Source organism: Sinocyclocheilus anshuiensis, unplaced genomic scaffold (genome assembly GCF_001515605.1).
Source record: "Sinocyclocheilus anshuiensis isolate Anshui unplaced genomic scaffold, SAMN03320099.WGS_v1.1 scaffold891, whole genome shotgun sequence".
NCBI lineage: Eukaryota > Metazoa > Chordata > Actinopteri > Cypriniformes > Cyprinidae > Sinocyclocheilus > Sinocyclocheilus anshuiensis.
Genome location: NW_015546076.1, coordinates 457809 through 483609, shown reverse-complemented (window position 1 = coordinate 483609; position 25801 = coordinate 457809). Strand labels below are relative to the sequence as shown.

At 37.4% G+C, this 25801-nt stretch overlaps 2 protein-coding genes across 5 annotated transcripts in view; one reads left to right on the top strand and one right to left on the bottom strand.

Moving 5' to 3' along the window:
* The window catches only part of LOC107699904 (cell adhesion molecule 1-like), a 214404-nt gene extending 213492 nt beyond the window's left edge, over nt 1-912 (top strand). The window contains exon 10 of the mRNA XM_016501352.1: nt 12-912. Within this exon, the coding sequence (XP_016356838.1) occupies nt 12-130 (119 nt within the window). The 3' untranslated portion in view covers nt 131-912. The remainder of the gene's footprint in view (nt 1-11) is intronic.
* Nucleotides 913-18287: 17375 nt separating this feature from the next.
* The window catches only part of LOC107699902 (rho GTPase-activating protein 32-like), a 30144-nt gene continuing 22630 nt past the window's right edge, over nt 18288-25801 (bottom strand). For all 4 annotated transcript variants that reach the window (XM_016501345.1, XM_016501346.1, XM_016501347.1 and 1 more), the window contains 9 exons: nt 25042-25186; nt 24855-24937; nt 24573-24680; nt 24331-24476; nt 24022-24223; nt 23777-23922; nt 23093-23167; nt 22170-22799; nt 18288-21583 (listed from right to left, as the gene is read on the bottom strand). In XM_016501345.1, the coding sequence (XP_016356831.1) occupies nt 19317-21583; nt 22170-22799; nt 23093-23167; nt 23777-23922; nt 24022-24223; nt 24331-24476; nt 24573-24680; nt 24855-24937; nt 25042-25186 (3802 nt within the window). In that variant the 3' untranslated portion in view covers nt 18288-19316. The remainder of the gene's footprint in view (nt 21584-22169; nt 22800-23092; nt 23168-23776; nt 23923-24021; nt 24224-24330; nt 24477-24572; nt 24681-24854; nt 24938-25041; nt 25187-25801) is intronic.

Below are 25801 nucleotides of genomic sequence, written 5' to 3'. Positions count from 1 at the left end.
CCTGTTTTAAGGTACCTACTTTACTCACGAAGCCAAAGGAGCAGACGACGCCGCGGACGCCGACACTGCCATCATCAACGCAGAGGGTGGACACAACAATTCGGATGACAAGAAGGAGTACTACATTTAACTGACTAGACCTGTTTGCTTCCTGTGCTGAACAGCAAACTGTGGACTGCTGGGTTGGGAGGTAGGAGTTGTGGGATTCAATCAGGCTGGATTCACACCTGTGCAGCTGAAGAGACTGTGAGGAGAAGGTGCTGCCATCGAGACGGACGGGGTGTGGGATGGCAGAGCACGAGGAGAGCTCAATTTAGACCGCTTCACCATCCAACACCTCCTGCTGGGGCCGGTTTTGTTCAGTTTAAACATTTGCTAAGAATTTTGTGCCTTGTTCTGTTCTTACTGAAGTTCCCACTTTCATCAGGACACCCACAAGCTACTGTCTCTCGAACAGTTCAAACCCGAGGTTATTTTATTTTCGTTTCATTTTGGTTTTAATTGCCAGCACATCTTAACGCTCTCTCTCATGCCGTTCTGTCTGCAGGTCTGAAAGAAAGCCAGATTCGGTCACAGAATAATCAATTGGGTTGTTTTCATGGATTGATTCCAAGTAATTTATTTGGCAAATTGCCTGTTGCTCTCCTTAGTCCCTCAAAGAATGACTTAAAGAAGATAGAAACCACTTTTGTTGCAGTATTGTGTTGTTGCATTATTTATTAGATATACTGTATTTGATTATAATCGGCTTGTGTTGATATTAGGGCTGTCAATTGAACACATTACTTCAATGCGATTAAATATTTAAAAAATGACGTTAAGTCAATAATGCCCCTGATCCATATGTAAATTTTGTCAATGACATTACATATTTTTGTCCAATCTATTTATTTATTCAAATTATTATTATTATTATTATTAATCTTTTAATTTTTTTGAAAAAATTTATCAAAACTGCTGCATTGCTTATATTAAAAATCAGAAAAATTCAAAGTCATGTGGTGCAATCAACATGCAAAAAAAAATAATTTATAGTTTAAGTAATGTAACTCCCCAAAGATGTAATGATATTTATGAATTAATACTTTGTAATTATTATTGATGAATTAATTCATTTATTTATTTATGGATTAATAATTAAAATTTTACCATTTTACTTTTGTCAAGATTTGTTTTTCAAAGCTGAACTACTCATATACGTGACATGGTGCCTTAAAACGTGGTGCTCATGGCGTGAGGTGGCAAAAAGATTTTGCATTTCAACAAAACATCACAGACTGAATACAATGACAAATCCTGTGTTATCGGAAAGGCAGACAGCCTCCAAAATCATTTACTGTGGACTGTAGGGTGATTGACTTAGAGGCCGTCCACACAGAGATGCGTTTAGCTGTATACGTAAAATATTTTGTATCATATCGGTGTTTCATCCAGACGGATCCAGCGTTTTGGGAGCCTGAAACCACTATTTTTTTAAACTGGGTCCCAGAGTGGATAAATCTGAAAATGACACCTTTGCATTTTCGTGTGTACAGCCAATCCGTATATACAAACGTTTGTATACAGCAAACGCAAGGTTTATGTGCATGCTCCAAGTCTTCTTCTCCATTTTTAGTGTATCTCTGTGGCAGAATTACAGCACCACATACTGGTCTGGCATGTATACTACAACATTTTGAGTCCATTTTAGTGGTTTCGTGTGTACGCAAATATTTCTTGAGACGATGCCGTGTTTAGGGATTTTATTAGAACGAAAAAAAAAAGATCGGATAGGGAAAGCTCTTGCTTCGTGTGGATGTGGCCTTATATTCAATGATAAGGAAATTTAACAAACAGTATAGTGTCCTCCAATGCCTAATTTGAATTAATTTGATTAATTCATCAGCATATGTTGTAGTTGGTTTGTTTAAAACTGTTAAACGATTGACAGCCCTAATTGTTCCTTAGATATACTGTATGTGATTATAATCGGCTTGTGTTGATATTCATTCCGGCTTGTATCATATTATCTATTTACCAGCTTCACTCACAGACTAATTTATTGTAATTATGCCCAAGCATTAAAAATGAATGCCAAAGCAAAGAGGAGCAGATCGGCTCCTGGCTCAGCTGTACAGGAAGGCCGTCACAAAGATGTCCCCTCCTACGAAACACAACATAGCTATCAGAGTGTAAAATAGCTTTCATTTTTAGCTTGTTCTCATTCAGTAGGCTCAGTATGAGGTCGAGGTCAGTGAGTTTCTCCGAATATTGTTAGTGCTTCTGTGCGCTTCTCATAGTAACATAAAAAAAAATGTTGTACTAAATGAAATAGATGGAGCCTGTATGTTGTAAGCCATACTCACAGTTGTGCCCTCCAACATGTTTCAGTTAGCAGATCTTATTCTCAATTCCTTCAGTCCAGCTCATGTGTAGATGCCAGATTGAATGTAATAACTCTACAATAATGCAATAGTTTATAAAAGTGAGTCCTGAATGTTCTGTTTATCTCATCAAACATGCTTTATGTTCAGGTGATGTATACAAGGGACAATTTTCACAGGGACATGTGGTATTATGTTTCCTCTCTCTTAAATGTATTATAAATGTATAGAGCGTGACATTATTACATTATTGTAGAGTTAGTATATAGTTGGTGAAATATTGCACTCATATCAGGCATTGTTTCATATCTTTGGCCTTCGTCCTAGACAGTTGGACAGATGCGTATTGTTTGTGATTAACTTCATGGGGGGATTTTGGAGTTATGGTGAGAGTATGGTTAACATTGTAAAATCCTTGTGACAAAATTGTTTGGTCATAGCGTTTACATGAATTTGTGTATTATCAAGTGTTATTTTTTTGTTTGTTTTTCTTAGTGTTATTCCTGATGTTATCTGACAGGTGAGCATTATTTAGATTTGAAAACGCTATTAAATTATGGTATATTCATGCGAGGCTCTTGTAGCTAATGCCACTCTTTATACTTGGTTATACGGAAAGAAACTTTCCTTTTGATTGTCACTGTATGTTGTACAGAATTTTGTGCTTTTATACAGCAGCAGATTTATGTAAACATATCATGTTCTGAATGCCTACAATACTAAACTGATTGAGAATGTAGTAAATGAAAGTTAAATTATTCCCCCTAAAAAAAAAACTTTGACCCAAAGTTCATACACTACTTTTCAAAAGTTGGGGGTCAAAAAGATTGCTATTTCTTTTCTTTTTCTTTCTTTTTTTTAATAGTACTATTATTACACAAAGCTGCATTAAATTGTGACAGTAATTGCATTAAAGATGCATTAAATTGTGCTCAAAAGTGACATTTATATAAGACATTTATAATGTTAGATAAAAATATATATTTCAAATAAATGCTATTCTTTTCAAGTCTATTGAAAAATGAAAAATATTTATCATGGTTTCCACAGAAATGTTAAGCATCACATCTCTTTTCAGTATTGATAATAATAAGAAATGTTTCTTAAACATCAAATCAGCATATTAGAAAGATTTCTGAAGGAACGTGACACTGAAGACTGCTAACAATTCAGTTTTGCCATCATAGGAATAAATTAATTATTTAATTCTAATAAATGCAGCTTTGGTGAACATAAGAGACTTATTTCAAAAACATTAAAATCTTACCAACCCCAAACTTCTGAACTGTATGTACATAAAAAAAAAAGATCAATATGTGCACCCAATTGACATTCCAAGCATGTGAATTAAAAAATGTCATTTATAAATAAATGTATACTATATGATTTCACTCAATTATCATACTGTAATTGTAATGGCATTAAGCTATTTCCAACTATCACATGTTAAATAAGGAGTGAGGGCTACAAAGAGTCATAACATGGTTAGAGATTCCACAGCGGATCCACCAGCCTACATCCAGATCACTCCTTTCCTTTCTTTTCTAATGTTTACTTTAATATTTACAAGTGAAATGGTAAGTGATCTAAAACTGCCTAAACCTGAAGAAAAAACATGCACACACAAACATACCTTCAGTGTAGGTTTGATTCTGCCCTGTCTCAGGTCTGTCCATGAATTCATTTTTTGCATCTCAGGTAGAATGCAAAAGTGACGCCCCATATCTGAAAGAAAAGACTTTAAGTTATTATCAAAAATCATGCAGAATGGAGCATGTTCGACATGTTTTATCTGTACTTCAGATGCTGTGCACTGTGTAAATGTTCATATTACTTTGTATAGATAGGTCACAGCAAGCAGATAATAGGTTTATTTAAAGAAAATAAATCTAAGACATGAATCTTAGTGCGTACATTTACAATGCATTTTCCATTTTTACTGGACCACCAGAGCCATTCTTCATTGTTTCCATAGGTTTTATGTCAGATATTTTGTCTCATCTCTGTAGTTTGTATTCCTGTGTAATTAAAGCTATTTACATGTTCCCGATTACACTTTGTATTTGACCATGAAAATACATTTTTACAGAAATGGAGCAGTACTGTCTTAATAAAAAGAGGTATTAATGTTCAAAAAGCAGTTTAATTGTGTCTTATACGTTTACTGAAACTGATATCCTTCATGAAGTGTCCAATTAGCGGTTCGCGGATGCGCTATACACCACTTTATATAGAAGCATACGATGTCTGACTAATTGCTAAAATAGTCTCATTTGTCATACTGAGGATGAATTACCTGATAGCACATTTCATCAAGATTCGTGGTTTGGCAATGCTGTAAACATATGTTGTGAAATCCTGAGCCAAACCTAATTACAATAAGTGAAACATGAGGAAAAACTGAGCAGAAACAGCAGCGTGTTTGTGTATAATTGAGCTTGTGTTCAGAATGAGGAGACGTGCCAGATGACTTGCACTTTTTTTCTACTTTTGGCACCTAAGAATCTTTATGACTAAGAAGAAACTATTCATCTGGTTAGTCCAATTATAATTAGTAGTGCTTGCTAAGGCAAGCAGTAATATTAATGTTGCTCATTCTCAGCATTGAAGATTTTGAACAAAATGCTAACCCTACATATTAACTATCAGAGCAACTAATCAGAACACCCTAGCAACAACCTAGAAACCACCCAGAGCTCCTAAGCAAGTACATAGCAGCATTAATTTTATACATATTATGAAGAAACATAAATGGTTCTAGTTTAAAATGTAATAATTACTGTAACTTGCGTAACATGGACACTGTCATGTGTCTGTATCAACTCCTTCCTCTTGCTTACTATGAAGAAAGTACACATTTGTGTTGACTGCATTATTTTCACATAGATCTCTTTATTAATTTTCAGTGCATTTCATAAGCATAACTGTGAACATCACTGCCTAATGAAAAGGCAAAACCACCCATGAGAAAAAGCACTGGAGTTATTTGTATACAGTCTCTCAGCTGCTGTTCATAAGTTCATGCATGAAGTTCCTCTCGAGAGGGTCATTGATTGGTTATAAATTCTTAGGAAGGGTAGGTCAGCGCAAAATACAAGTGTTATAACTTTAATGCTTTCAGTGTTGTGGTAAATATCCTCCTGGGTGAAATAAATGTGGTCTTAACAGAAGAACCACACAGTTTCCTCGTAGCTGAGCTACTACCACTTATTTATTATTTGTAAGAGCCACAGAGGTGATTTCCAGAATCATCCCATTGATTCACCTTTGTGTTAAATTAATTCTCTGTCAACAGCATCTGTTACATGCTGTCAATTACTTTTATGCATGGTTTGCGCTTTTATCCAAATTGCATCCATTTCATCCATTCTCTAGGAATCAAACCCATGACTTTAGCAATCTTAGTGCCATGTGCTACTGCTTGTACTACAGGAATTATTATCATTAACTATAGATGATAATTTCAATGTCCCACTGTTTACAAAATACACAAAAACTGTGTGCAAATTTACCAGTGTTCGCAGAATTTTCATTGACAAAATCCAGTCATTTCAGTAGGAATCCACAAATTTCATGTGAGGGAGACAGATTTCACAACAGGTTCACATGGTTTTGCCGTGTTGACAAATACAAAGCTACTTTTTTGAAAGTGACTTCTGTTTGAGATGTGCTAGATACTGTACATCACACTATTATCAAAAGACAATGGGCCTTTTTTGCCTGTGAAACTTCACCTATGAGCTGTGTCATTGTGTTGCCATACTTGATGTAGCATATGTGCGTTGATCAATGTTTTGATTTTAACATCGTTAAAATAGTCCATGTGACATCAGTGGTTCAACCTAAATTATATGAAGCTACGAGAATACTTTTTGTGTGCAAAGAAAACAAAAGTAACAACTTTATTCAACAATTTCTTCTCTTCCGTGTCAGTCTCCGCCACGCGTTCACAAGAGTACCACGACGCATGCATGTGCATTCGTGGTACTGCGTGGTACTCTCATGAACACGTGGCAAAGGCTGACACAGAAGAGAAGAAATTGTTGTATAAAGTTGTTATTTTTGTTTTCTTTGCGCTCAAAAAGTATTCTTGTATAGCTTCATAAAATTAAGGTTGAACCACTGATGTCACATGGACTATTTTAACAATGTCCTTACTAACTTTCTGGGAATTGAACGTGGTAGTGGCGTTGCTGTCCATGCAGGGTCAGAAAGCTCTCTTTTATCAAAAATATCTTAATTTGTGTTCCGAAGATGAACAAAGGTCTTACGGGTTTGGAACGACATGAGGGTGAGTAATTAATTACAGAATTTTCATTTTTGGGTGAACTCTCCCTTTAAGACTGACTCATCAGCCAAGAACATGTGAACCATCTCAGATTGTGTTCAGATCCAGAACAAATGTCTCACCAGACCAGAGGAGTGCAGCATCCTGCCCTGTTTGGCAACAGAGGGTTAATGTTACTATTAGTTGCGTGAGGAGTGCAGCAGGCAGCTTAACTGGGGGTGTGCTACTGCCTTGCCCCTGACCCACATTCTCAGATGGAGCTGGAAGCAAATAAATATCTTCATCGCTGTCACTGGCTGTGTGTCTGAGAGCTTGATCTTTCCCATGGCTGCTGTCAGTGGGAGAGGCAGCCTGCCTCAGCTCAGTAGGAATACGAGGTTTGCCAGTGAGTATCTCAGTATGTGGTGACTGTGAGCCACAAAATATCTGGGAGAGAAGAAAGTAAACTTCTCCAAAAACTGTATGGCAATAATTGATACTTGGGGTTATGGACTGGAGGCTACGTGAGCTGACACTACACCGGCCTTTATATTAACCACAAGAAACACGTCTGGGGCGCAACGGCAGGAAACTTCTCCGCACCGGCTACATGTCAAATGGCACGTCAAAAGATTGCGGTGGCACTGAAAATAATCCTTGATAAATGGCCAACATGACATTAACCAATGCAAGCATTAGTCTCATACATCACTCTCGGACAATGTCCCCCCAGGCATGTTTTATGTTTCAGATACAAGGCAATATTTCTCAGCTGTAAATGTCACGTTTGACTGTGCAGTTTATCAGCGATCTGTTCCCTTCAGAGAGCGCTAGTTTCGATAGGATGTGGAATTGATTTTATTGAAAAGCTCGTAACCAATCTCTACCTACAGCTTTCCCTGTGTGCGACTCAGTCTAGAGGAAAGCAGCAGTACAATGTCTCTCTACACACAAACAGCTCCGACTAAAAGAGCTGAGTCACTGGTACTGTTATCTGAGATTGACACATCCACTATTGTCTGAAAGTTCAACTGGCAGAATCAAATCTCACAGCGCTTGTATTAACCCCCTATCTTTTAGCCATCTTATTTGGTATTGTTAAAGTCTAATTGGTTTCAAATTAATTAAGGCTTTAAAGAAAGTATACTTGTCTACACAGGCAAAGACGGGGTTTACCACCTATAAAGACATCATCGTTGGAGCCTGTAGTCAAGCATTTTCATTGTGCAGTCGATGCAGTTTCTTCTCGTTTTTCACCTAATGGGTTTTACTTGAACAGTGTTGTGGGAGCTTTTTTGAAATAGCTTGTCAAGCTACAAGCTACTTGTGAATTAAAGTAGTTCAACTGCAGTCAAGCTACTACTCGAAAAAAAACAGCAGTTAGCTGCACTTGCTCATAACAAAAGTAGCTAACTGCTTTGAAGCTACATAAGGAGGTAATGTCTCAATTAGACTGACAGTCAACTTGAAATGTTAAATTTACACTAATACTTAATATCTAGAAAGATTCCAAAACATAACAAACAGCAGAATTTAAAGGGATCCCTTGTGATGAAGAAGTACACTTTAATACACTTTTAAAAAGAGAACTTAGGCTACTACAGAAATAATATTCTTTAAAACATTATAGTTATGTGCAAAAGTTGTTTTCAGGCACTTGTCTGCATGTTATTTGCAATTAAATGAAAATGTATTACAGTTCAAATTTATATTAAACACATCTGGCTGAACTTTAGAGTGTTTATTTTGTACAACTTAAGTACATCTTTATATGTAATTTCATACTTACACCTGCTGTCTTTGAAGTATAGTTAAAGTGCTGAATGTACTGACAAGCATTCATGGTAAAGTAAAATATACTTCAATTTCATTTCTTTTCAAACGTGTATGTCATGTATTTAAAATATATTCATAATTACCCATTTGTAATGATAAAGTTGCAATGTAGTACATTTAAAAAATATTAATTAAAAAGTAATATTCAATAACACTACAGTTCAAATTATAATCAAGTACTTTTTATAAGTGTACTTAAGTGTGTTAAGAAACATAGCCATGAAAGTGAATTCTCTTTAAGTACACTTAAATGGCCTTTTATTTCATTAACATTATATCATATGCAAGTATTTGCTTTAAAATACACTTCTAAAATTTAAGGTACGCTACAAGTGCACTTTCAATACAGTTAAGCATACTTCTTTGTCACAAGGGATAGTTCACCCAAAAAATGCCCATTCTGTCGTCCTTTACTCGTGTAAATGTAACCTCATGTCTTTACTCATTAACACTTTACAATAAGGTCTCATTAACATTAGTTAATGCATTATGTAACTGAAAGAATACTATATTTGACAGCATTTATTAACCTTTGTTAAAAATGTTCAAGTTCATGTTAGTTCATAGTGCATAAATAATATTAACAGATACAACTTTTGATTTTAAAATTGTGTTAGTCAATTTTGAAATTAATATTAAGATAATGATGTAAAAGTATTGTGCATTATTAGTTTGTGTTAACTAATGTAGTTAACTAATGTTAACAAATTAAACCTTATTGTAAAGTGTTAGTATTTAATCACTGAGGGTGAGTACATGATGACAGAATTTCCATTCATTCTTAGGAACTATACCTTAATCTAAGTATTACACTATGTAAAAGAAGACCTAAACTGCCGCAGGGATTCAAATCGGTAAATCTGTTCATTTTGTTGAATCTGTCTGAAAGCTATTTCAGTCCAGTGAAAGACATTTGTCTGAACTAGTCTCATTAGCAACTATGAAAAAACATAACAAAGACATCCAGAACTCTCTAGTGACAACAGTGACGTGAAAGTCTGTTACCAGTCAAACAATGATTTAAAAATACTTAAAGCAATTGACAATTAATAGACAAGTCTGACATTCTGCCAATTAACAATAAGTGCTTTAGGATATTCAATGATCACAAGGGAATCGGGATTTAGGTCTTGTACATTGTAACCCATTTGCAAGTGCACTGGTGTCTTACCCCCAAGAGCTTTTGGTTTATCTCAAGCCATCCTGACAGAGCAGCTCTCTGTTAAGAAGATCGTGACTGTCCTTGATGTGACACCAAAGACTGAGCTCCACACAGCAAACACTTCCTCCAGCAGATGTTACTGCAACATATATTGCTTCTCTATAGCTGAGTGCACAGTGATTACCGCTTTGGCCATCTTATTTCTCTCCATTTCTCACTGCACATCACTTCTTCCTGCGGACAATCACATGACAGGAAAATAGAACGCTTTAGCCCCGAGAGGTCTGCTTAGATAGATGTCAGCCTAGTTGTGCGAGTCATCTTTTTTGATCTGTTTGCCACAGCGGGTCTAGACAAACAGACAAGTTATTTTTTATATCTCATTGGGGAATCATAAATTGAGTGTCCACTTCAGTATGGCGATTGTTTATTGAAACGTCTACCACATGAGGTTTATAGTGTTCATAGAATATCACTGCACTCATCGTACTGTGACCTCTGAGACTCTGAAGTTGAGAGCGTTCATTTGTGTATACAAGAGTGAAATATAACAGCAACAATGGACATCAAAAGACTGACATCATATTTTTGTTTCAGGACTGAGTACTAAATAGACCCTATTTTCTTTTCATCAAAACTTAAATGGGAAGAAGCACCTATTTTAGATGAGGTTTGTAATTTGTGCAACCCTGTTTCCAATGTTTGATTTTGTAATTTTGTAAAAATATCAAATAGACATAATGTACATTATTTACTTAATTATTTACTTACTGACATTATTCAATAAAATAAAATTTATAGTTTATATATATATTTTTTTATTTTGTCCAGAACATTTAACAGGGATGCAAATTTAGCTTACATGAAACTGTCACTCAGTAGGTGCTTGACAGTTTTGCGGAACATTGGTTTTTATTTACTGATTAACTTACATTTACCATTTCTTAAATAATATTTGCATTCCAATTTTTTGTTACAACTTGTTTTGAGTATTGGGGTTGAACGGTGAGTTTGACAAATGAAGTCAACATTACAATATTTATAAAAAACTGAGAAAATTATTATATCATTATTATATTATTATATATCCAAATGACATAAATACTACTTCTGTGTCAGAATTTTAAGTAATGTTACATTTTTTCTTAACTGGGGAAAATCATACAGTAAAAGACATACTACATGTACATATTACACTAAATAATATTTTAGTATTCTCGAATATAATTAAAATTAGTTAATGACTGCAAATAGTTTTACTCTATTGAATTGAACGGTAATAATAGATTTTTTTGCCAAATTATGACTGCTGTTTGATATTAAAGGTGCACAGCGTTGCCAGATTGGGCGGTTTTGAATTTGATTGTGCGGGTAAAAAAATGGTTTGGGCGGGTAGACGAAATTTGGGCTGTATAGGCTAAATTGTATAGGCTTATTGGTTAAAACGTTTTCATGTACGGCATCCAATCAGTCACCATGATGCTATTAAACACACACTGAAGAGTAGGCTGATGCTGCTGATGCTACTGATATTGACGTCGCGCCGCACTTTTAGCCAATCACGAGTGATCACCAGACGTGATGTTTCATGACTGAGTGATGGAACATTTAGCTGTATATTCAAGCGATCACGATGCAAGAGTGGCCTAAATATGTTACAAACGAATGAGAGAGTGACTCTCTCACAACGTGAATTACACCTGTGGAGGAAGATGATGCGAAGGCTCTTGGTTGATATCAAAGTAACTCGGAAATCAGAGTACATTTAAATAATTTAATCAAAATCCAAACTGAATATGGGACTATCCTGTCCTGCATCAGAAAGCTGCTAGACTTGATTAGTTTTGACTGTGCAAAGAAGTTCTGTAATATGTTCGACAATGTATGGCTACTTCACGAAAGACTTGATGAAGTTCTGTCTTAAGTTAAAGTGCGGCACGAAAGTAAGCGCATTATTGTTAATTTTTTGTTATCTTATCAATGAATGACAGTTTTGACCGTGTGTGCATGAACGAGTGTGAAACCTGCTAATTGCTTCCGATCTCTTATACTGAGATAATACTTTAATACTCGCTTTAAAATACTTTAAAATGCCTTATACTGACGGTTAACACTGGAAATTATGCACGTGTTTTTCAGAGTATCGGTTAATTTTTTGATTGCCGTTTTGACATGCTGGTGTCTACCTGGACATCTATATTTGGTAATTCTCTTTATTTTGCCCTGATTTGATCTGTTTTCCTGGGAAATGTATTTTTTATATATATATATTCTTTTGTCATCTTTGTTTTGTTTTAAGGAGTTAAAAAGGTCCTTATCAACGCCTTGATTGACATGGCAATAAAAACCTATCACATTATGTTGACAGTTTAAGATTTGGGCGTTTTTTTTTTATTATTATTGGGCTGGTTTTGGTGAGCTTTTGGGCTGGAAATCGTCCACCTGATAGGAGTTATTTACTGTAGTTACCGATGTACTGCTGTTACAATGGTGTTAGACGCTGTATGCTACTGTTATCTATCGACGAGAATCATGATCGTTTCATGCTGAAGTTTAATGTAAATTTAAATTATGAGTTTTAGGGAGCGGACTGCATAATGAATTCATTCTCTTACCTGTCCAGCAAAAATTCAGCAGCACTCATCAGGATTTTCTGCATCACCTGTGTACGCCGTACCGATGTTTACGATCGTTTTTTGTTCTCATCAGTCTTTCTGTCTTCCGGCTTCAGACCTTTTCTGCCTCTACATGTACTGATTCTCCCGTTGTCTCCGCTAGTAAAGAATTATTATGTATAAATAAAGTGTGTTTCTTTGTCTGTTTCTCGCTCTTCGCGCCATATCTACAGAGGCAGCAGCCAATTAGCGCGAGAAACACCTCGAGTCACGTCTTTTTCTCGAAATGACACACCGTAAGAAATTAAATTATTTTATCTCATGTGAGTGAGTGTACACAATTCAGGTGACTCTTAACGAAAACACAATGTTTTTAATGTGTAATGTGTAAAACGTTTTAAATGCACCTACTGATTGGACTTTTAATTGCTGATACTGTTAAGAATTCAAGACCTCTGCTGCGATAAAGGCAAAAATCACGACTAGTTTGAATAGTTTATCTAACATTTATTGGTTCTCACAACAAAAAGAAAAAAAAAAGGAAATTTGTGCCTCTAATGCTTTGAAAAAAATTATTGGACACCAAAGTACACCCTATTCATGGAACGTGCTGTTATAAATGTTAGCCATATATTAAACCTCTGGTAGAAATGGCCATCATTTATCCATTATCCCTTAACCTTTTGGCAGACAGTGCTCAGCCCTGGCATACAGAGATATCAGTCGACATCTGGCTAAATGGCTGAAATGGACAGCAGCACAGAGTTATAAATATTCAGGTCTACTCTTTCCTATTTTATTGTATTACCACAAACTACATAAACAATGCAGATGAATAGTTTTCAGAGGTTTGTCAACTTAAATCCATTTTTCTTGATAAATTTTCACTCCTGGTGTCAAGGCAAATCAGACCCCTGCATTTGCAACTGAGTTATTCCACCGAGGGTAAAAATGTGAATCAGAGCTCAGTTCGTCATAGATAATCAAGCCATCAGCATGCAGATGCCAAAGCCAGATGTCTCAAATGTATAATCAGGATGAAACGTGTGTGTGTGTGTTCAAGGTAAGTAACAACTGATCAGTGCAGACTGTGATACGGCATATCTGAACTTCCCTGCTAGAACTTGCTTTTTACATGTTTTTAGTTTCATCGTAATGCCTTCTTGGGCATCAGTGATGTTGGTCAAACGTTGGCCCTGCTCACTTCAGATGGATTCTATTCTGCACTCTAATAGCAGCGTTTAACACTAATGACGGAACACAGCAGCAAAGGGCAAAGGTGAGACGCTGTCTCTTTAACTGTCTGTCAGCATTGGTTTGGTCACTTGAGGGCACATTAATAAAATGACTATTTGAACTCTGAGGCCGTTGGTGCTAGTCTTTTGCTAACTCTGCATGTTATTTCAGGTAAATGGATAATCATTCCGAGTGCTCTTTTATCAGAGTTGAGGAATAAAACAGAATGGATTTACATGATTTCTTCTAGAAAGAAACTTGACCTGCATTTAAAGGAATTTTTGGAGTCAAATATATCTGGGTTAATCTCACAAAACCTGTCAAGAACATGTTCAGGTCATATTTCAGCCCAAAACCATAGGGGGGGGAATATTGTTTTTTATAAAAAAAAAAAAAAATTGATTTTGTTTTGAAAGAAGTGTCTTATTGTCACCAAGTATTCAAATATGCATTACGGTAAAATGGTAATATTGAGAAATATTATAGCAATTTAAAATAACATATTAATACATTTTAAAATTTATTCCAATGAATACACTACAGCAAAGCTGAATTTCAGCATCATTACTCCAGTCTTCAGTGTCACATGATCCTTCAGAAATCATTCTAATATGCTGATTTGCTGCTCAGTTATTATCATTGTTGAAAACAGTTTTGCTGCTTAATATTTTTTAGGAAACTTTTGAATAGTATATCACAGTATATCCACAAAAATATTAAACAGCAAAAATGGTTTTCAAAATGTATAATAATAAAAAATTTTTGAGAAGCAAATCAGGATATTAGCATGCTTTTTGACCGTGACACTGAAGTAATGCTGAAAATTCAGCTTTAAATTTTAAAATTCAGCTGTGTGATAATATTTCAGTGTTGTTGTTTTGATCTAATAAATGCAGCCTTGGTGAGCATAAGGATATCTTTCAAAAACTTTAAAAATAGTAGCTACTCAAAATATTTCACCAGTAGTGTAATTTCTTTTTGGGCAAAGCATGAGCTGAAAATGACAGGTTTCATGAGATTCCCTCTCTTATTGCGTGATTCTCTCATATGTGCAAAATTTTGGTTGATTCAATGTCGTGGACTTTGGTTTTAACAAAGACACAAACACGATCCTTTGTTTGCCTTCAGAATTTGCCAGATAAGAAGTTTTGGAGATTTACCAAGTGAACTTCAGCAAGCAGTGTGAAAGAATACACAAATCCTGCTGTCATCTCAACATTCATCTCTCAGCAGAGCGTATTTGTTCTAACCATGACCTAAAGCATTACAAAATCATCAACACACTGGGAAACCAAGGCCATGCATTTTCACCAAGTCCTTAATATGACAATATCCCCCCATATAAACGTCCCAGTGCTCAATTTACTCTAAATGATGCTGGCAGAGGGAAAACAACTTCTAAATCGTCAAGTTTTCTTATGTTTTGATCATTAAGAATACATAATGACCTCTTGTCTAGATGATATTTGTCAACAAGCACTTCCTGTATCTGTTTGCCTCTTTAAGAAGAATCGCTTTATGTATCCCCAAATTGTAAGTCGCATAGGATAAAAGCGTCTGCAAAATGACTAAATGTAAATGTAAATAATGAGATAATTTATGATATAAAGTGAAGGGAGAGTTGACATAAAGTAAACAAGGTTCAGGCCAGATGCATGTAAATGTGGTGAGTCAAGATATTCATCACAGATTAGCACAATTAAAATTCAGTTTCTGGTATCTATGCAGGTTTCTCAAGTAATGACCAAAGCAACATAAGTAAGCTATGCATTCTAACATTCAAATAACAAAACATCTCCTCAAAAATTTGGTCTGTCAAAGGAGAAAAAAATACATTTAATCCACCAATGCATTAGATGAGAATTATTTGAATTAGTATTGAATGAATCTGATGATTCAAAAACTGAAAATGAGTTGATTTTCTACTGGAAAGACGCATGTGTTATTTCCCTGTGCACTGATATTAAAAAAATATGGACATATTCTGCAGCTCAGTTATGAATATTAAGTTATAGTCATCAGCTGTCATAACACAAGCACATTTTAGCCTACACAGCACAGGACAAACATTCTGTCATCTTTTTCTGAGACCAATTTGCATCCATCACCATTATTATTCAAAGGACTATTGGTATGGGTGGACAGTTTATCAGTCTAAGTCAACATGAGAATAGAAGGTGATGATGATCGAGGAGAAAAGTCAAAACGCATCCCTTTTTATGCTGATCAAGCTCTTGGCCAACTGTATATACTGTGTAAGTTATATAATATGTAGGTGCACCTGCAAGACTGAAGATTGCACATTCAGCATGCTCAAAATAAATTATTTTTTTGAAGGTCGACCCTATTGTAGTATGAAATGTAATATGAAATGTAGTATCTGTATTAATTGTTCACATACTGTAGGTGTAATTCGACAACTTTAAACTACTTTTTAAATTAACGAATCAATCCGTTTGATTGGCTGAGTGACGTTCCAGAAGTGTTGATATAACAGTCACAGCATACGGACTTTTCACTATTTGTCACTTCTCTTGTCTGTGTTTGTACATTCCAAACAGATTGTCAGCCTGTGCATTAGTGGTGGGGATTTTTCTGCGGGATAACATTATGTATTTAAAAGCGAGTCATTTGAATCATTCACTCAGCCAATTTGTTCAAACAAACTGATTCATTTCGAAATGCAAGTTGTGTGGGTTGCTCGGACACTCATAATTGTTGGAGGCTTTTGTTGAACTATTTTCACTGGTGGAGAAAAGTAATCTTCAATATTGTGACTAAAATGTAAGTTACTCAATGTTAACTTGTTTAATTAGCTGTCATATAAAGTCAGTGTTTGTCAAATTATAGACATTTGAGTGGGAAAAACTGTGTGCAGTTCATCACCGCTAAAACAGATTGAATTGAGCTCCATTATAGTCTTGTATGCTGGTAAGATATATTGGGCTCTACACACCTTGGTAGACCTTTGATACATTTCTTCAGAGGTTGACAACTACATTTATAAAGCTAATCATTGCCAAGCTTGTCCTTGACAATAAGGACGCATAAAAGTCATTAACAATCATTTAATTTTTCTTCTAGCACAATAATGATGTTACCCAGCATTATATGCCTGGTGACTGCTGTGGTCACAGTTTATTCCCTTTGGCTGGTAGATGTGGTAACTATCATTATGCTGGCAAAAGGCATCTTTCTTCACTGACAGCCACTGAAAAGTAGCCGTGTATTCTTATGAAATACATTTTTGCAAGCAACATATCAATCTGAAATATTTCATTTTATTATGGTACATATTACTAGTGCCCAGTTTCTCTTTGAAAGGCTCCTAAAAACATTTACTTGTGCCGCATTTACTTGCGGAGACTCGTTCATGGTTCTGGGCTCATACTACCACACTCCACTGTAAATGATTTACAATATAAGTTAAGCTAACGTAAGCATGCCACCCAAGGGCAATGCTATTTATTTGACTGAAGCACTTCCTTTGATCTGTGATTTTACTGTAATTTTCTTCCCAGAATGCACACGTATTAGTTGTGGCTACAGAATGTCCCTAGCACCTGCACACAGAGCTCTTGCACACTGTATGAGAGTATGTCAGCGGGATCTCTCGTGTAGGCATCTGCTGTTGGCTCTAAATCTCCTCAAATAGCAGATTTCTGCAGCTGTTAGTGGCACCCGTAAAATGTAGTGATGCTTTAGTGTTATACGGTACATTCCTGCTCCTAAATAGTGTCTTTTTCATTCCCACTTAGCCACTTTGACGCACAAAGAACGTAACATGATTTTAAAGAGTGTTTTGATGGTGTTTTAGCCCGTGCCACGCAATTACTTTAGGCTGAAAATGACAGGAGAGAGTCTATGGGCTGAATCACAGCCACTGTAACAGTGTTTTGTGGTTTACTTAAGTTCTAATTCAAACTTCAGACAGAATGAAAACAACATGAAATAATACCACTCAGCCAACTTCTGCGTATCACAACATGGTCCATTATATGTTCCACACCATACTGCTGGTGAACTGCTTTCTTCAATTCAAAACTCTTATGAATTATTTGGATCCAGCCTTCAGAAGCATCAAAAATTGCAGCTAGCTGGTTGCTGGATGGAAGTGTATGTTGAATGTAAAGAACACATCTTGTGCTCCTCATGCAAAAGAATCCAATTCTCTTAGGACTCTGTGTTTTATTCCACTGTAGACCATTGCTTTTATATATTTTATATATATATACACGCTTTTATTTTAGAAACTACTAGCTATGTAGATGCAAGATATGGTTTAAATGCAAAGGGTTTTTAAAGCATTTTTAAACCACAGAAAGGCAAGACAACTTGGTTCCGGTTCAATTCAATCCCCTCTGATTGGCACAATGTAAAAACAATTAGCGTCTAATATAGCATCGGCCACGCTTCGGTGTCCCACGAGTCACCACCTTAGTTTCGTTCATGCCAACATTCTGACAGTTCAAAAACCTTAAAACCAAAAATGTCTGGGATAATATACAATAAACGCAGTCTTGCAGAAATAATAATTGTATTGCATCATAAACCTAGTGCCTCTGAACCTTTGATGTGCCCTCACGTTAACACGTATGGAGGAAACTTCAATGCAGAAACATAATTTGAGATGTTCTCCAGTGCTACATCGCCCTCTGCTGTTTACTGTGCAACACCTGCAGGGGACTCAAATATTAGTAACCAGTGCCGGAGTCATTAAAATGAACGAATAATGAACAATTCATTAAAACGGAACAATAACAGGACTATATGTTAGTAATATAGCTTCCTGACTTGAAAAGTCAGATTAAAATGCTTCAGGGTGCTAGTGTTTGGTATAACAAAAAGACTGCCCAATAAACCTTAGAACAACAGTAGTCTAGCCGATAAAAGAAAGCAATCTGTCTTCATATGCTTATAATTCAGCAATTATTTGCAGGCTTTTGTCAAAGAAACAAAACATGATGGTCTAAGCACTGATTATATTAGGTGCAACAAGGGTAGGCTACATGTCTTGATTTTGAATAAATAACTTTACTGAGAGTGAAGCAAAGTAAACATAAAAATAGCATAAAATCAACTAAATTAGAGAACAGTACACTTGTTAAAAACTAAAACAGCAGTTGATCAGAACAGCATATCCCATATGTAACCATGTAATGATTACTACCGCTCAAATGAACGGTTTAGATGAAAGCTCACCCACATCTTTGACTCCGTTAACATGATGAAAAAAAAAAGGAAAATATGTCTAAAGTGCCCGTTGTTACATAAAACACAGACCAACTATAAAGTGCAAGATTTAAAAATGCAGAGGGAAAAACTTCGGGGGGACTGGGGAGATTATTACCTTATATAGTTGTTCTCTTTAAAAGTCAGCCCATATATGCTTATGTCACTGACATATAACTGTTTTGATTCCACAGTCATGGTAATACGTCAAAAAAACTTCACCCAAAAACACAAGGCAGTGGCTCCTATATATTGCACCTATGACAAATTTTAAAAGCCTTTGTTAATTTTTCTCACATCATATTTTGTGTACTTTTTGCAAACTCTGAGCTCTAGTAACAAAATGACAACACAACACACTTTAACAAATCAGAGTAGCCATAATAACCCATTATCATATTCTTTGAGTGAAATTTCCAAATTTACTGTAACATATAGAGTATGCAGTGCATACAGTGAAAGACACCCTTCAGTGAACAAATAAAGCATTTGAATCTTTTTAAAGATTATTTTTATCTGATTAACAATAGAAAACCACTGCCCTGCAGAGGTCATATATTTCTGGTTAATTCATTTTAGGTATTTATTTATTTATTAAAAATCTGTCATTCGGCATAAATCTGCATCTCTGGTCTGAGCTCTGTCTGATGAAAACCTGTGTGGCCCACAGCTGTGGAATACAGTCTGTTACTATGAAGCGGCATGCAGCCGTAGTTTGGGAAAACACCCGAACTAGCTCGGCTGGTCTTAGGGGCTTTCGGATGTATGGATACATAGCTTTCGGAATAGTCTGAGCGAGATGGCACAAACATACTGTGAGTTCTTGTCCTACTTTGGGAAGAGGACGACAGTCTGTGGTCCCGCTCCAGAGTCATTTTCGCTTGACCAGCTTGATGGCGTGTTTTAACACTCTGCGATCTCTTAGACCTCTGAGGGTCCCTGCTTATTGTACGAATGTACTGGTAGTCTTCTTTAGAGTTGCTGAGAGTCTTATACATCAGCCTGTCCTGGTTGCGGTTTGCAACACCAAAACTATCGCTGGACCTGGTATGTTTGAAGTCAGGGCAGCTGTATTCCTTATGTAGGGTCAGGTTGCGTGGCAGTGCCATGGACTCGAGCCTGTGTTGAGGATAGTTGTGCATGGATCGACTCTGCTTCATTTTAAGAGCTGATCTGGCTCCCTGCCCACTGCCATGCCCGTCTGACTTCGAGGGCACAGGGATACCAGGCTCAGAAAGTGGGTGCTCTGGGGAGTAATGGGACACCATGGTCACCCTGTACTTCCCATCAGCCCCTTCAGTTGAAATCAGCATCTCCTTCCCAGAGTTTGACCTACTCCTAGTGTGCATCGTTTCTTGGCACTGACGGTCGCCTCTTACAAGATGGGGCTGGGACACAACTGGACCCAACAGCCTTTCTTTGGCTGCATTTTCCTGCTTAATGGACTGACTGAAATGTCGATCAGATAAAGCAGAATTAAAAGCCTCGTAGAGTGAAGGGTTCTTCATTCTTGGCTGGAGACCGACATCTCTGGTCATGAAATCAGACTCAATGTTCACCGGGAGGTTGTATAGAGGCTTGTGGTAGTTCTCGGTACTACCCATCACCTTTGATGAACGAGAGGGCAGTTTGCTGAGCGTGTAAGAGAGAGTGTATCCATGACTGTTCTCTCTGTGTTGATTGTATCGAGCCTCTGAATAGGGGCTGTACCTATATTGAACCTTCCCATCTTCAAAGTAGGGTCGCACTTGCTGGATGTCCGATGGTGGTGGTTTTTGGTAAGCTTTGCTCTGGCTGCCTTGACGCTGGAGGAAGAAAAACTTGTCCTCTGGTGGAGTGTGCATTGAACGCACCCTGCGGATGGTGGGGTAGACAGAGGCTCCATCCAATGGCGGATACCTTGGTCCTCTATGTTTATGGAGACCGACTGAGGAGTAGTCTTCCCGTTGACCCTTATATTTAATGGACTGGTGCAGGGATCGTGGCGCAAGGGTATTGCAGTAGTTTCTTGAGAGAACTCTGGGATGGGGACGCCCATCATCAGGCTGATAATAAGGGGTGCTTTGCCCAACTGGACTCGACCACTGTTGGGAGTAAGCAGACCTTTGGTCTTTGGGTTTGTACTGATACACCACACTTGGTGGAGTACTTGAAGCTTGTGGACGAACTTCGTGCACTGAAGCAGGCATGGACGTTTCTGCCAATATGGCTCGAAAGTTGGCAGCATTAGCAGCCTGTTTGTTGTGCAGCGCTTCAATGGCTGAATGACTATCCAAAGAAGAGAATCTCTCTGAAGGAGTTGGCTGTAAACTTCCATGTACCTCCATCTCCTCATCAAGGCTTGATCCACCTCCATCTGTACCAACTCCAACATGGCGGATGTTATCTCTCATAGTTGTCTGGCTCTCTGGAGCCCGCTGAATCTCAGGACCTCTGTGAGGAGAGAAATCCTGACAGGGCACATGGGTGCACTGGCCACCAGCTGGTGCATCACAACCATCAGAAAAGCTGAGTCCACTCTCACTGCCATGGCAGGCGCAGGTGCTGCGTAGGCTGCCTGCATCGGTGTGGCTCTCAGTAGACATGGTGCTTGAAGGATCTGGGAAGGTCCTGCTAGACACATACCGCTCCTCTCTATCAGATGTCTGTAGAGGAGGAGGAAACTGAAGTGTGAAGAGTGGGTTCTGATGATGAACGGGAGAAACAGGTGTGGGAGGTTCAGAGCTCCAACGTTTGCTGAGTCGAGTGGCCCGTTGGGCAGATTCAGCTAGCGCTAGAGCAAGCATACGAGCAGCACTCTTTACTGCAGGCTGGGGAGTAATGAGAGACACAGACCTCACTAACCCAGGCGTGCATTCAAATGTCACTGCACCTAGATGGAGAAAAACAAACCAACGTACTTTTAAATAGAGGAACACAGGGCTAAAATACAACTTGAAAGTGTGGTTGAAATTCAAACTTTCTTTACTTTCTGGCTTTTTCTTGCTGTCCTAAATATCCTATTCCACATATTAGGTCAAAATGCTAGCTGTGCTAACATTGTTGGCTTTCTCTCATTGACATTATTAGCTGTCTCTATCCCAAAATATTCCTTCAGGTAAAATGCTATAGCTAACATTTGTTAGTTTTCTCTTGCAAACATTCCCAGCAAGGGGTATTCATACCCTTAAGCTGGTTCCAGGGGGAAAAGTTTTGATTTTGCATAGTTAAACTAACAAAACAAAAGTACAATATTTTGAAACACGTTAGGGCTGTAAAAATATACAAAGCTCTTAATTTATTTACTTTTGTAATTAACAGCTTAACACCTTCAGTTACTGTTTTAAGGAGAGTAAACAAAATAATGAGTGTTGGGTTTGGCAATTTTTGTGGATGGCACTTGTAGTGGAACATATGTTCCTTTATATAAATATATGGATAATTTTATTATATAGTATGAATACAAGAATGGTGCTGACCTGAGTCTGCTCTTCTGTGCTCCCTGACATCTGCGGATCTACTTTCTGCTTTGCAAAAGCTTGCAGAACGCTGATGGCCTTCACCACCTTTTGTGGACACATTGGGCTTTTTCACAAGGGACATAATGTCAGAAGGACAGGACACAGTACTACTCTTTACCACTGAGCTCTTTGCGGTGCTCTCATGGCCAGTCTTAGAGGTGCCCAGTTCCAGATTACTTGAGGTGACTGGCACTTCTTCTGAGCGCAGTGGGATAAGATCAGGTGGCTGGGAGGGACTTGTGACTTTGTCAGAATTCTTTGACTCTGTGTGGCTGCCTCCCACTTTCTTGCGACTGCCTCTTTTCTTACTTTCAGATAGAGTGGGATCAACCAGCTGTGTGGACTGAAAGGCCAATGGGTCTATGTCTAAGGAGGCTATGCCTATAAACTCAGAATCTGCTGCAGGGTGGGGTGGAGATATTAGAGCTGGCACACAAGAGGAAGAGGAAACGGTGTCCTTCTTGTGGTCTTTGAGACTGGACCGGGAGTCTCCAGTCAATCTGCTGTCCAGCAGCTCCTCATTGAAGGAGATTGATAAAGCATCACTGGTGGAGAGCGGTCTACGTGGACGATAGATATGTGATCCACCTGAGACAAAACATCAGAGATCAGCCCATGGATGAATATATAGTAACAACTGTAAAACAGCTGACAAATCAATGCAAACAACTGTATTAAAGGCTCTGTAATGTTGCTCTTTCTCCTAAACCACACCACCAAAAGCATATCAGCAAACCCCGGAGACACATTAACAGAGACAGATGTGATATCTCAGGAAGCATATTTCAATGTTATGTGTTATGTTATGTGTAGAGTGGTATAAAAAATGCTTAGAACACCTTTAAGTATGGAAATGGAAAAAAGTGAAATATGATTTTTACCCTCAACGTTATGTGAAGAGGACAGAGATTCTTCACTTTTAGCAGATCGTAGTGTTCCATTGTCTCCTCTTCCGCCTATAAAAGTAAGCCAGAGTTTAACAACTATATTTTTCTTTTTTCATCCTGCTGACCACATATACCTACACTACCGTTCAAAAGTTTGGGGTCAGTGTGATTTTTTTTTTTTTTAATTTAGGAAATTAATAATTTTATTAAGCAAGGATGCATTAAGTTGATCAAAAGTGACAGTAAAAACTTTTATATTCCCACAAAAGATTTCTATTTCAAATGAAAATGCTGTTCTTTTGAACTTTCTATTCTTTAAAGAATCAGGAAAAAATATGTTTCATATTAAGCAGAACAACTGTTTTCAGCATTGAAAATAAGAAATGTTACTTAAGCACCAAATCAGCATATTAGAAGGATTTCTGAAGGATCATGTGACACCGAAGACTGGAGTAATGACCGCTAAAAATTCTTGCTTTTCCACAACAGGAATAAATTACATTTTAAATTATTACACACTTATTTTAAATTGTAGAAAATAGTATGAACAGTTCCATCATTACTTGTGAGCATTGCATATAGTGTGAAAATCATGACTAAAATGCCCTCTAGGTTAGGCAGCTCACTAGGATTTGGAACGAATACAGGTTGATATTGAAAAGAGAGTCAAAGCTGCACCTGGAAGGGGAGTGGTTTTCATCTCATTGGGCTCACTGGGGTGACGGTGCAGTTTGGGCTTGGCAGTAGCAGAGGACTTTCCCATATTAAAGAAGGAAAACCAGTTTCCCACAGGAGACTTCTTCACTTTGGTTGAGCCCTTTTTCCTGTATTTACCAGCAACAATTACCAGTTACTACTTCACATCTGCATTTTCCTAAAAGATGAAAATACCACAATACTAAAACCAGTACAAACTGACAGACCTCTCAGAAGGGAAGTCTATGACGGTGTGGAACTTTCCCTGCAGGGCGGCAGGCCCCCCTCCCACATCAATATACTTGCTGTTCGGAGACACAGGAGAGATGAGCTGGGCTTGAGTTCGGGCCTGGGCTTCCTCTAGAGAAAGCAGCTTGGTGGATGGAGAGCTCACCAGTAGAGACTTGGGTCGAGCTAAAGTCGTGTGGCCTATGGATTCAGGTTAGAGTTATGAGCTCATTTAAGATCCTCATTAGTAGAGTTTCATCTAAACATCAATACTGGTGGGAGGAGAATCGCAGAGGCTCATTTCTCACCTGTGCTGTGGCGGATCAGAGTGCTGAGTTTGGGACTGAACAGAACATCAACGTGATTAAGGATGAACTCAACAACAACCGACTGAACGCGAACTTCCAAGAAAGCAGAGGTGCCGCTGAAACATGCCGACTCAATCTGTTTAGACCTGCAGCAATGAATGAGGAACAATGAATGAACGCAACTTTTCGACACAAATAACATCTTTATAGACAAATTTTCCAAAAGGTATTAGTAAAATCACCTGAGAAGGTTTGGAGCCCAGACAATTGCGAGGTTTTTGCAGTGCATGTTGGTGACAGCACTGTAAGTTCCCATACGTGATAAATGTCTCATGAGAAACTCAAGAGTCCTGGAAACAAAGCATAAGAACAAATGGATGAACTATCACTAAATATAAACAAAAACAAGTATTTTTACATTAGTTGTCACACATTAACTCAACACCATAATGAGCACAAAAGAATGATGTAATCATTTGCACTTCTCTTTTTCATCAGTAGAGGATGCTGTGCGTTCATCTAACCTGTAGTGTGGTGGAGGCAGCTGCTGTATGACGTCATGGACTTTGACCAGCCTCTCCTCATCAGTGGCTGCTGGTACAGCATCCTGGGAAAATATGCCAAAGCATCACCTCTCTGTTCCGATACTGCTACTACACAGTTGCAGAACATATGTGTGTCCGTGTACTGTAGCAGTGGTTTGATGCTTACTGAAAATTTCTCATATAGCTGGTAGGTCAGCAGTGGGTTTGGCAGCTCCCGGAAGTAGAGTTTGCACAGCGATCCCACTGAATGAATGTCCTGGACGTAGTTGTCCTTAGTGAGATCTGGAACATGCTCCGAGTCAAACTCATGCCTACAGACACAAGAGGGTAATGCATTTTCTTTAGTTTAATATATAAAATATATTTTTAAATAATACAAATATATAATATAATTTCTTTTGTTTAAACCAACATATTTTATCAGAAAGGGCAAAGGCCTGTAAATGCTGTTTTTTTTAAATATATATATATATTATCATGGTTTAAACAACAATATTAAAGGGGTCATATGATGCTTTTTTAAAGATCATTATTTTGTGTATTTGGTGTAACAGAATATGTTGACATGCTTTAATGTTCAAAAAACACATTATTTTTCAAATACTTCTATTCACGAACAGCTTGTAACACTCCAAAGAGAAAGGAAAACTTGAAATCGCATCATATGACCCCTTTAAGCAGAACACCTATTTTAAACATTGATAATAATCATAAATGTTTCTTGAGCAGCAAATCATATTAAAATGATTTCTGAAGGATCATGTGACACTGAAAATTCACCTTTGCCATTGCAGGAATAAAATGCATTTTTAAATATATTAAAACAAAAATTTGTTATTTTAAATTGCAATACTCATCGTTTTAATCATATGCTAGATTTAATTATATCGCATGGAATTGATCTTACTGATATAGATATCGTACCT